We start from the raw sequence: 12,320 nt of genomic DNA, 5'->3' as shown, positions 1-12,320 counted from the left end.
CTCTTTCTATCCAGTGCAAGCAACTTCAGCTACAAGAACATCCCTGGAAAGTCCATTAAGGACAGCCCAGAGTGCTGCTTCTATACTATAAATGGACGTGAAACAGCTCCCAGCAAGAAGTCAACCTGAAAAGGCCACGAAGGTCTGTTTTAGAACGCTGAATCCTTAACTTCCCTACCCTACGACTTTATTTAAAAATATCTCATCCAATTAACGCCAGGTCCTTTTCTCGAAGAAATGATTGTTTAAAATCAAAGAAATCACAGAGAAGTCACGGCGACAAATCAGACACAAACCCCACAATGATTCCACACGACAGGATGGACACAGAGGAGCCTGAGGATTAAAAAGGAGGCCAAAACCAGAGGCGTGAGCAGCTCCCTGCACCCACAGGGCTCAGCAGACGCTGACTGGGGCTGCAGGTGGGGCTCCCAAACCCAAATTCCCCCAGGCCCGCCCTAGAGGACCAGATGCAGCACCTAACCACCAGGGCGGCAACGCCTCCCGGGAAGCTCGGGCGGAGGAAGGCGGGGGGCAAGCAGAAACCGTGGAGTAGTCACTGCCGCGGCGGCCCCTACCGCCCCCTCAGCCCCCCGATCACCGAGCCCGCCCGCCGGGGCGGGCAGTGGGCCATGGAGGGGGACCGGGCCGGCGATTGCCTGCTCTGAGTGGGCCGGCGCTCGGAGACCGCGACCGCTGGCTCACCTGATGGCGGGGCGGAAATTGGCGACGTCTACTGGCTCGGCGCGTGCCCGGAAAAGGTCACTGCCGCATGCTCCGACCCGGGCTTGCCGGTGGCGGCACCAACATGGGCGGACGGGGAAGCGGAAGCGGAATGGGGGGACGGAGGAGGGGGACCGGGGGGGGCCGGGGAGGGTGAGAAGCGCGGGAGCGGACACGCGCCTGCGCGTAGCAGTGGCGAGTGCGGCGGGCGCAGCGCGCAAGGCGCTCGAGGGGGCAAGGGGGCACCCGCTGGGAGGCTGCTGGCCCCGCCCTCTGGCAGGCGCGCGTGACGGCCCGCCCCCCCCTTCTCCGTGTACGCGCTCCCGGACGTCGGCTGGGCGGCGGTCGGGCCCCGCGCTCGAGCCCCCCCAGTGGCGGTAACGCGGGGCGCGGCATCTCTTCCGCTTGCCCCCTGCGGCCCGCGGGGCCGGGGGGCCGGAGGCGGCCATGGCGTCTGCGTGACTCGCGGCTGCGGACGGGAAGGAACCTCTGCTCGGGGCCGGAGAGGCGGCGGCGGAGGGAGAGGAGGACGAAGAGAGCAGGTAAGGGGCTCGTTCTGCTCTGAGGCGGCGCCGGGCGCTGGAGCGACACCCCTGCCAGTCACCCGAGGTGCCGCCCGTGGGTGCCGAGTCCCTTCCCCACCTCGCACGGGGAGCCCGGTTCTCGAGGATGCTTCCCGGCCCGGAGGGTGGACACGGAGGAACTGAGGAGAGGAGAAGAGGAGCCGGAGGATAAACCGACCTAGCCGCCGTCCTCAGGCGCTGCCGAGCCTGGATCCGCGGTCTCAGAGCGTCCCAGGCCCGGCAGCGGGAGCGCGGCGGGGGCTGGTTCCTTCTCTTTGTAGAAAAACACAACCCCACTTGAGAAGTCCCTAAAAACCACCAAAACAGTGGTGCAGAAGTCTGGGTATTTAATATCAGCCTTCACGTGCGGGCAGGATTTGGTCACTTGGGGGTTTTTTCCTTCTGACAGCAAAACTTGAGCGGGTCTTTGCTTTAAGGTCTGTGCTGAAACGCTCTCAAACTTTAAGCTTGATGTAACTAAGGTCTCAAAAGTAACCAAACACAGCATATGCAGGTGTTTGGCAGAATTCTCCCTATCCGTGATGGGCAATAAGATGGCAAAGTACATTTAGAAACTTCGTTTGTGTGGTTAAAGTATCATTGAACCAAGGCACTTAATGCTGTAAACATTTCTGAAGAATTAAATATACAAATCATGCTGTGATTAGTATAATACTAAGATACCAGTAATATGTTATTAGTATTAGTCACAGTTACATTAGTTTTAAAATTGCAGACATGCCTAAGTCTATGTATGACCTATATAAACTGTGTTTATAAACCGTTCAGACCTCTATAACCTAAGTCTACATCTTTTGGGCAGAGATTATTTTAAGTTTGTAACTTGTATTTGAATTTTTTTTCAGCCTCTACAGTCTTCAGCTTATCTTTTACACAGTGTAGCTTTTACACTGTATTGTTATTTTCTCATTGTGAGAACAGACCAGCCATAGCTTTTAGTCAAATCAATATTTGTTGAATTTTGTGGTTCTTTCAAGGTCACAATTGTGAATAGATGTCTGGGGTTTTATAGTTTAATTCACACTTCTTAATGCCTTTATATGACATCTGTGATGCTCCAAAGTGTCTGTACAAAGAGTTTGCAGAATTGAAGACCTCTCTAAATAAAGATCTCTTTGTGTAACGTTTATTATATGATAGCATTTCTGTTATTTTTTTGATTTGTAAGTCTAGTATTTTTCAGAAGAAAATTCTTTGTAGTCTTTGCTGAGCAGAAATCCAACTCCTGCATAACAATTCACACAATTGTATTGAGAGGTTTGTGAAAAATGTTTTCAATGTCCTGTGGGACCAACTAGAAGAGGATCTGATAATGATTTCTTTCTTTCTTGACTTTTGGTTTGAAAACAGGGATGTTGTGGAAACTCAAGAGCATTATAAGAGCAGGTGGCGATCCATCTGGATTATGTACCTTACAATGTTTCTCAGCAGTGTAGGTGAGTAAACACATGTGGATTTAAATGTTATTTGTTTAATGAATATACTTTGGTTTGAAAATTACAGGGTATTCTAGCTTTCAACTACGTACCTTCTTTAATGCTACTGCTCTTTTATAACCTCAAAAAGGTGCATTTTGTGATTCTTCAAAAGAGAAGATATGACTAGCAAATCAAACAGAAAGTTACATTTAGTGAGATAAGTTAACAGATGACTGTTTTGAGACTAAGTGACGTATTACATAAATCCGTGGTTTATGACTTATTATAGTTCGGGGTAAAAGATAGTGGCAAGGTAAAGTCATTGCTCAGAACTGAACAAAACAAAGGTCACACTTTTATCATTCAAAGTGAAACGTACAGATATCAAAAACAAATAATGCAGAGTTCTTGAGAGGGAAGATCTTTATGGGAATGTATGTTATCTATTTCAAAATATGTATCAAAACGTGTTTTCTCCTACAGGACTTTGCATCTCCACTGCAGAACAAATTACCATTTTATTCGTAATAGATCCCCCTGGAAACAAGAATTCTGTTGATTTTTGACTTGTGGTGATTTTCTGTGGGCCTAGAAATTATCTTGAAAATCATAGAATATATGAGTAACTTTTTTTTTTAATTTGATCAATTAAAATTTCTTTTACTAATGAATACAGATATGTCAGTATATCAAGAAATTCTTTTTACTTTGGGGACCTTGTTGTCTTTCTTTTGAGAGTTTTTTTGTTCAGTGTGTATAAAATGTGTATATATAAAATGACCTTTTAAAAATAGTTCCTCCTGTTAGGAGGAATTATCACTCCTTAAAAAAAGCATAGTTTTTTTCAGATGACAAACTGATGCACAGGTTTAGACTATAATACACTTAGAGGCAAAAGAATGAACCTGTAATAACTGTTTCAGTAAAGCAAATTACTGATAAAAATGGCAAATAAAATAACTTGGGTTATGTTTTTATTGTGTTACAGGTTTCTCCATTGTAATTATGTCTGTGTGGCCATATCTCCAAAAGGTTTGTAAATATGTTTTTCTTGATGGATAAGAACAGAAAAATTGTGCTCAGAAAGTAGGTGAAACAAAACTTAGGCTTTTATTTAGGAAAAGAAAAAGTAAAGGGAAGTGTGTGGTTATAAGAGACTTTTATTCTGCCATCCACTTAGACAGCTTTTATTATTTCTTTTAAAATCTGGTCAGTTGATTTCCTGAATTGATAAAAGGTACATTAGAATCCAGAAATGTTTGGTTTTTCAGTATCATGTCACTGTTTTGTTGGAGAGTGAATCAATAGAAATCTCTTTATTAAAACAGAATACATGTGACTTGTCTGCATTTTGGAAAAAAAAAAAGAAAAAGGAAGCTAGAGGTAGAAGTTGCTCTGTAAATGTCACATTGTTGCACATAGATCTTGATATTCCTAACAGGGAATTGCCATTGCTCCTGGATAGTGATTTTAGTTTGTATGGGATGTTTTCACCTCTTTGTTGCGTTGTTAAAAGTGGCATAAAAGTCTCTAAAACTTTAATTTAATCTGCGCTAGGATTTTACTGCTCCTGGAATTGCAGAAGGCAGTTTCAAATGCAAATCTGGAAGAACATATCCTGAGCAGGGTCGTAGAGGTATCATTAAAAGTGAGGCTGGTGCTGAATTCTTCCAGAAGAAAATTCATTATCAGCCCTGTAAATCAGGACAGATTCAGGCATGTGCAGAGATGATTGAAGTGATTCCTTGCTCCTGGCATGTAAACTGTCTACTGTACTGCTTAAGTTATGTCTGTAGCCTAGAACATCAGCAGTGCTGTACAAAAACTATTAGAGTTTGCTGTAAGTGAGCCCTTTCCAGTCTCGGAAGCAAAGCATTGGTTTGGTGCATTTCTGGAGAGAGTTATCCAAGGTTTATTGCTCCAGACAAAGTATTACAGTACAGAGTCTTGGGTATTCCAAGTACTAATTCTAAAAGGGTGTTATTGATAATATAAAACACTGTAATACTTCACCCACAGTACTTATTAATGTGTTTCTGCAGATTGATCCGACAGCAGACGCAAGTTTTTTGGGCTGGATTATAGCTTCATACAGCATTGGCCAAATGGTTGCCTCTCCCCTGTTTGGCTTGTGGTCCAATTACAGGCCCAGGAGAGAACCTCTTGTCATTTCAACTGCTATTTCAGTAGCTGCTAATTGTCTCTATGCCTATGTCCATGTACCTCACTCACACAACAAATACTACATGCTGACTGCACGTGCTCTCGTGGGATTTGGAGCAGGTAACCACAGCAGACTTTACTTTTCTGAAAATTATTACATTCTGTCTCTCATGTAAGATAGTTAGCATCATATTTCAGTACCAGTAGTAAAAATACTGGAGAGTTCTGGGTTTTATTTTCTTGCAAAATAAGGAAAAAAACCCTAAAATAAATGTCACTCAAGATTTTAACAATATAACTTAATATTTACATGAATACTTCCTTGGTTTTGTTTGTTTTGTTTTTTTTTTAAGGAAATGTGGCTGTAGTTCGATCGTATATTGCGGGTGCCACTTCTCTTACAGAAAGAACAAGTGCCATGGCCAACACCAGTGCCTGCCAAGCGGTTGGATTCATATTAGGGCCAGGTAAGGCATATCTTCTTCCCTCACTTCTCTAATTCTTATTAGGATGAAATTGGGCATTGGAAGTAGGAATCCTCAGCAGCTGTATGGTGGGGATATTAAGACATAGTTTGTCAATGGTATCAGAATTAAATAAATAGTCATCAATACAGTCATCCATACTTGTGTATGCCAATCTAAATGAAACATTCTAGTTCAATTGCACTGCTCCAGTTTAAATTTTAATTTTACCCCCCCTCCATGCTTCTTTTCTCTCTAGTTTGCCCTTAGCACGAGGAATACTCCATTCCCGGGACCAAGGATTTTCATGTAGGAGAAAGAGGAAAAAAGTAAATCAGCTGTCTGCCAAGAAAATTAACCCTTGGTACACTCAGAATTCAGTTCTTTATTTTATTCTTTATGATGTTATTTATACAGTGTATCTGTATGTAACCAAGTAGTTTTCTGGCTAGTTGAGACCCCACTGGCATCCATCAGTTTATTTAGAGTAGGATTCTCAAAATGTAAGAGGTTTGACAGGTATAATATTTAAATTTTATTTGGCACGTAGAACAACTTTGCTTATCCAGTTTTATATGTTTATTCTACATGTGTTCCAATATTAATGAGTCTCAAGATTTTCACAGTACATTCATGTTTTCAAGTTTTTCAGACATGTTTTACACTTATTGGAGAAGAAGGAGTAACATGGGAATTAATTCGTCTTCAGCTGAACATGTATACGGCACCGGTTTTATTTGGAGCTCTCTTAGGAGTTATTAATATTATTCTCATCTTTGCCATATTCAGGTAATCAAGTAAAAAAAAAAATTTACCTTGTTTTTGTGGGTAATTTGTAGCAAAGAATATGCTGCTCAGCAGGAAGAGTAATAAATAAACTGAAATCTGGAGTGCTAAAACTATAAGCTGTTATTTATTTTTTCGGTGTTTCTACATTCTTTAATATCTATATTTTCATTATGCTTATAAATCAGTCGTGGTGATATTAACAGTTAGAATGTAAATGGATTAAAAAACTTGAAGCTTGTGGACGAGTAGCTTAACGTTGATACAATTTTAGTGTTGATGGTTCCTGCCCATGTTTTTTATCTAAAGCAAAATAAGGTTGGCTTGTCTGTAGGAATCTCACTGTTTTTGTCTTTCCTTTAAGAATCTTGAGGGGGGATTTTTATTAATTATCCCACTACTGTAGATGCATACGGATATGTGATGATCTCTCACTAGAATATTTTCTTTCTTGAACAGGATGGTGTTCACTGCAGTCAAATGTAAGCTTCATAAATGATGTTTAAGGGAGCTGGGAATAATTATCATATAGATGATGCCATTTACAGTTATTTTAATAGAAACTTGACTCAACAGTAGATCAAATAAATATGTGTATTAATGAAAACAATTCTAAATTTCTAGGGAGCATCGAGTGGATGACATGGGACGGCAGTGCAAAAGTATTAATTCTGAAGGAGAAGGTACCCATGTTTTCTTGAAAACTTCTTGCGTGATTATAATTTTGAAGTACTTTCTTATTATTAAGCATTTAGAAGTATTCTGATGCATTGGAAACTTGAAGTGGAAAATAGGCTACATATCTCTCTGACTGGTCCAGAAATTGTTTCACATCCATGTTGTATCCATGGTGCTGTCAGGTAGCAAAGAAGAAAAAAAAATTGTATGGATCCTTTCACTGAGAATTCTTCTGTGTAGCTTTGACCTTGCAAGAGCAACAAGTGTTTTGGTTTCCACTGATAAGATATTTAAAGTAGTTTGCTTATTTTGCTCTCACTCAGGACTTGTCAGTCACTAGGAAAACAGATGGGGTAACCAATTTGGAAATAATTTTCTCTAATTGTGAGAAGAATTGAAGTTTCAACAAGTTGATTTTGATTTAAAAACTTTATACTTAGATTGTCAAAATATAACTGCTTAGCTGCCCACCAAAGTGCATGTTAAATACTTAAGAAACTAAAGGAATCATTACTGTTTGTAATTTGTGGCAGTACAAAAAAAGCTCAGCTTGCAGTTTAGATAATTCTTTTGTTCTGTTGCAGAAAATGATGCCCTGGATCAGGACACAGAAGGAAACGTTGACCATGTTGCTGTGGTAGCACTCAATGTTCTCTTCTTTGTCATCTTGTTTGTGTTTGCTGTCTTTGAAACGTAAGTTTGTATATTTTCTCTCAAAATACTTAGACATGTAAGGTAGTTAGATTGGGGGTGCATATAAAGTCTTTTCTGTTCCACTCATTTTCTTAACCAACTCTTCATAAATATAAGTTCAAAACCATATATAATCAGTTTGATATGTACTGATACAAAGTAATGAATTAAAGGCTAGCATAAAAATATGTAGTCTGTATAGGAAACATTAATGTAAAAGCTTTTAATTGGAGACAAACCCATATCCTCAATTTCTTAGGTGTGTTAAAAAAGATAGCTTAACTTGGGCTACCTAAAATCCTTAGAGAAAACCACGTCTTCAGTTGAGTATCTTGTTCTATACTTTTTATTTTAATTTTGTGTAATTTCTTAGTATGATTCTGATTAGCTCCAAAAGCTTCAGTGAATCTCTTACTTCAGTAATAATTAAAACAATTGTTTCATATAGTTAATGCAATTGTATTCTTAAATACACTATTTTATATGACTGGGCTTTGTTTACCTGAAGAGGTATGATATTCACTCCCAAATTTTCTGTGTGTAAGAAAATAAGTAAAAAATAACAAAATTACCTCAAACTGAGGTGTACTTCATTTTTTTAACTTACAAAATACTTTGAGGATATAAGTTATTCTACAAGTTTTTTGAGCTCTGATACGGCTAAAATTTCTTTTACAATATGGCTCATATTGTAAATAATGTCTTAATTACATTATTTTTAGAAAACTGAATTCCTAGAAATTGGTTGGCTCCTAAAACTGAAAAACAGTATTAAAAGCTTACTATTTTTATACTCACAGGGTCTAGTTGTTTTTCAATCTCTATTACTCTGGCTTGGCTTTAACTCCATCATCTTTTTGTGAACTATTGGAAATAGATTAATGATGCTTCAGAGTATGGCTGCTATAATGCAGTTGTGAATTTTGTCTAGTGAATTTAATTTTAATAGATGATGCATGACAGAATTATTTTATAATTAGCCTGTGTTTTCTGATATGTCCATCAAGAGGAAAGGTTTCTATACCACTGTGTTTGATATTTGGGACAATATGTGTATGGAAACAACCGTATAGAAGCAACTTTTTTTAATTACTGTATTTTTGTTCTGTCATTTTAGTATAGCTACTCCATTGACGATGGATATGTACTCCTGGACAAGGAAAGAAGCTGTTTTCTATAATGGAATAATCCTTAGTGTGATTGGCATTGAATCAGTTATTGTTTTCATGGTGGTTAAAATGCTATCAAAAAAGTAAGTTTTTGGAATTTTTTTATTATGTTAGTAAGTATGAAAAGCTTTATGGCAAGGCCAAATCTCTGTTACTCAAATCTTTCACTTGGTAATGTGTCTGGGTGTACTATGATAATGAAGTACTTCCAATTTTGGCACAGCCATGATGTTGTGGTTGTTCTTTATTCTGTTAACATAACCCCGTTACTTGACTGTCTTTTACACTTGAATCCTAAGAAAAAGAGGTTTTAAGTTACTGTGATTTTGTAATTTTTCTTGCAGATGTTTTGGTCAGGTATCATTTCTACAAACTAATGGACTATGTCATTAGCAGCGACATAAATTTTAATTTAAATTATACATTTAATTGCAATTTTGTTGTTGGATAGGACTGGTGAGCGTGCCATACTCCATGGAGGCTTACTGATTGTCTTGGTTGGATTCTTTATCTTACTGCCTTGGGGGAAGAAACTACCAAATATCCAGTGGCAAGGTATAGTTCAAGTCACACTAACCGATCTTCGTAATTTTTTTTTTAAGCTTTTTTGTATTTTTGTTCTTAACTATATGGATAACTTATTTTTACAGAAATAAAGAATAACTCCATTCCCAGAACAGTTCCCACCGAAATGTTAATGCCTTTCTGGAGTTTGCAAGAGATGCAGCTGCCATCCAACCACACAGCAGAACCCGTGGGCTGCCCCCTCACACAGTCCTGGTGCCTCAATACTCCGATGGTCTACCTGGCCCAGTACCTCAGTTCTGATGTGCTCATAGGATTGGGCTATCCTGTTTGTAATGTCATGTCCTACACTTTATACTCAAAAATCCTAGGACCAAAGCCTCAGGTAAGCATGATCCCTAAACAGTTTTATTTCATTTGCTCTCCAAGACTTACACCCTCTTCATTAGAATGAAGGGTCTACTTAAAATTCCTTTTGGCATCAGCCAAATAATAGTGCATTTCAACCAGGGTAGAACTTTGCGGGAACTCTAATCCCTTAAAATCCAGGGCAAGTCCCTAAAGGAATTAGAAAGCAAGGCTTATGCTATTTATGCAAATCTTAGAATGTGAAAATTTCATGGCTTTTCTGGAAGAATCATTTTTTTAACAACTCATTATATACTTGGAATATCAGTATGGAATAATGTTCCTCTTACTAAGTTTATTGTATGACTATAATTGTATAAATGCTACTAATGCCCCCAGTTATTGATATTTTATAGTGGTAAAACACCTAGCAAGCTGATATTACTGCTTAACAAAACATTTTATAATTTTTTTACATTTTTTTTCATGTTATATTTTGGTGAAAGAGACTAAATGCTTTGAGTCAGAATGCATTTTATTGGAAAGCTGTAGAGTATGTATGAGTGGAGTCTTTGAATTAGTGCTTAGAGAGGCTGAGCACTACTCTTGGAAACAAAGTAATCAGTATTTTAATGAGTTAAGAAAGATAAGTGATTATTTAAATACTTTTACATTTTCTGATTAGGATAATGGTTGGAATTACTGGCAAGCCAAATAATTCCTGTATCACTAACCTAAGCTTTTGATCTGCTGTAGGGTGTCTACATGGGATGGTTAACTGCCTCTGGAAGTGGAGCACGAATACTTGGGCCTGTTTTTGTGAGCCAAATATACACTCACCTGGGACCACGCTGGGCATTTAGCTTAATCTGTGGAGTAGTTGTACTCTCTCTCTTACTCTTGGAGATAGTGTACAAGAGACTAATTGCATTTTCTGTCAGATACGGAAGGATGCAAGAAGAGAATTGTTAGATATGCATTTAAAGAAAAAGTAAAACAAACCAGAAGTAATACTTAGTTTATTACTGCTTTTTAACAAGGAGTACATAACCACTGACCTTGTTGGCTGCGTGCTAACAACTGTACACCTGTACTTATGCATTGACAGAATACATAACTTGTTCATATCCCAATGTATGGTTACACCTGCTGCAGTAGAGCTTTTGTATTCTGCTTTTCTAGCAGCAGAGGAAGGGATGTGGCAGACTGGATCGGTACAATGGCACATTTGATGTGTTTACTGTTTAAATGATGCACCCGTGCACTGAATGCAGCTGGTCACAGGTTACGGCCATCCTTTCGAGGAAGAAGTAAAAGAAATGTTATCTTGATTCTGTGAATCAGGATTAGTAACTCTTTTGTAACTGCAAGATTAGTTGAGCTGCATGCACTTTGTATGGAGACATCACTACTTGAGCAAACCTTCTGATGTTTGGTTTGTTGGCTTGTAAGCACTGGTTAATACAGACTGTTTGATTCTGGACCTGTTACCTATTAGTACATCTCCAGGATTTCAAAGGAAGTGTGACAGAAGTGTAGAGGAGGGTAGATGCCCTCTGCAGAAGTAGTTTGTGTGGGATTTGGGTTTTTAAGTTTGTTAAGAGCAATTGAAAATTAGTATCAGGAGCTGTTATTTGAACCATGGTGAACTATATGTGCAATTTTTCCTCTCCTGTTTTGCTGATTGCCTTTTTGTAGCAAGAAAGATAACCTGCCCCAAGTTGAAATATGCACAGCTTTTCTTAACTACAAGAAGGAAAGACTACGCACAATACTTTACACTTTTGTTGTCATTTGTGAGAATGAATGCACTGTGCTGAGCGGGCGTAGTAATTAAGTGAAAGGAGAAAAGTCCTTGGGTGTTTACTCTTAAGACTTATACAGGTAACAAGGTAAAAGAGACAGAAATTTCCAACGTTTTAATTATTCAGAGGTTATTTTAAAAAGTGAAATTGTAATTTTCCCTCATAGTAGGGCCTAAGCTTTTCGATACAGGTTGATTTTAGCTGTTTTAATACTACTGGGGAAAAAAACCAGAATTACTCACTGGAGCAATGAGAGTCGTGGCTGCTGTTTAATGTCTCTACTATTTGATGCTTATTAAATGTAATAAGTGTAATTATGTATTCCTACATGTTCCTACATAATAAGTTGTTCAAACACTAAAAGACTACTGAATTAAAAGATGATTTTTCCAATACTGACTGAAGGAAATACAGAAGTCTTATTCCCTCTCAGGACTTGCCTACTGCAGAATCACAAAAGCTTATGAGAAAAGACTTCACTTTTATAAGCTTATTCATAATAAGTATTACCTCTATATCTTCCTTGATGTTCCTAGTGCTAAATTCATTTGCAAGCTATTTCCTTGATTTGGGCATGACAAAGTAATCCACGTTCTCTCTTTTAGACACTAGACGAATAAGGAGAACTGACTTGAATCAAGGCTAGTTTAGGTCTAAGCTGAGCTGTGCTTGCATGTAGCCACCACCAGCTCCTCTGAAACTCTTCATCCTCCCCCTACCAGCACCGTTTTGGATCTCACTCTCTCCTGCCTTAGAAGGAAGTCAAGAGTATTTAAGTACAGATATAAGCACCATCAGGAGTGTTGGCACACTTGAAGCAAAATGCTACTGTTAATGCTACTTCAGTTGTTTTAAGTGTGACTCAATGTGTAAGACAAGGTAAAGCTATCTAAAGTTAATAATTCCTACCAAGTAACAAACCAAATCAGTTACTATGGCATGTGTTTATTTTCCTATCACCTGT

General features: G+C 38.9%; 1 protein-coding gene across 1 annotated transcript; it reads left to right on the top strand.

The window, feature by feature from the left end:
* Nucleotides 1–1,232: 1,232 nt before the first annotated feature.
* On the top strand, nucleotides 1,233–11,755 carry MFSD8 (major facilitator superfamily domain containing 8). The gene is made up of 12 exons (XM_018084664.1): nucleotides 1,233–1,265; nucleotides 2,658–2,743; nucleotides 3,714–3,757; nucleotides 4,768–5,008; nucleotides 5,293–5,355; nucleotides 5,997–6,141; nucleotides 6,763–6,821; nucleotides 7,401–7,509; nucleotides 8,627–8,761; nucleotides 9,130–9,233; nucleotides 9,329–9,588; nucleotides 10,308–11,755. Exons 2-12 carry the CDS (start codon nucleotides 2,713–2,715, stop codon nucleotides 10,521–10,523), a joined length of 1,407 nt encoding a protein of 468 aa, XP_017940153.1. The 5' UTR covers nucleotides 1,233–1,265; nucleotides 2,658–2,712; the 3' UTR covers nucleotides 10,524–11,755.
* Nucleotides 11,756–12,320: the final 565 nt, after the last annotated feature.

The sequence above is a fragment of the Manacus vitellinus genome, unplaced genomic scaffold (genome assembly GCF_001715985.3).
Source record: "Manacus vitellinus isolate BGI_N305 unplaced genomic scaffold, ASM171598v3 scaffold_73_pilon, whole genome shotgun sequence".
NCBI lineage: Eukaryota > Metazoa > Chordata > Aves > Passeriformes > Pipridae > Manacus > Manacus vitellinus.
This window is presented reverse-complemented; position numbering and strand designations above follow the sequence as displayed.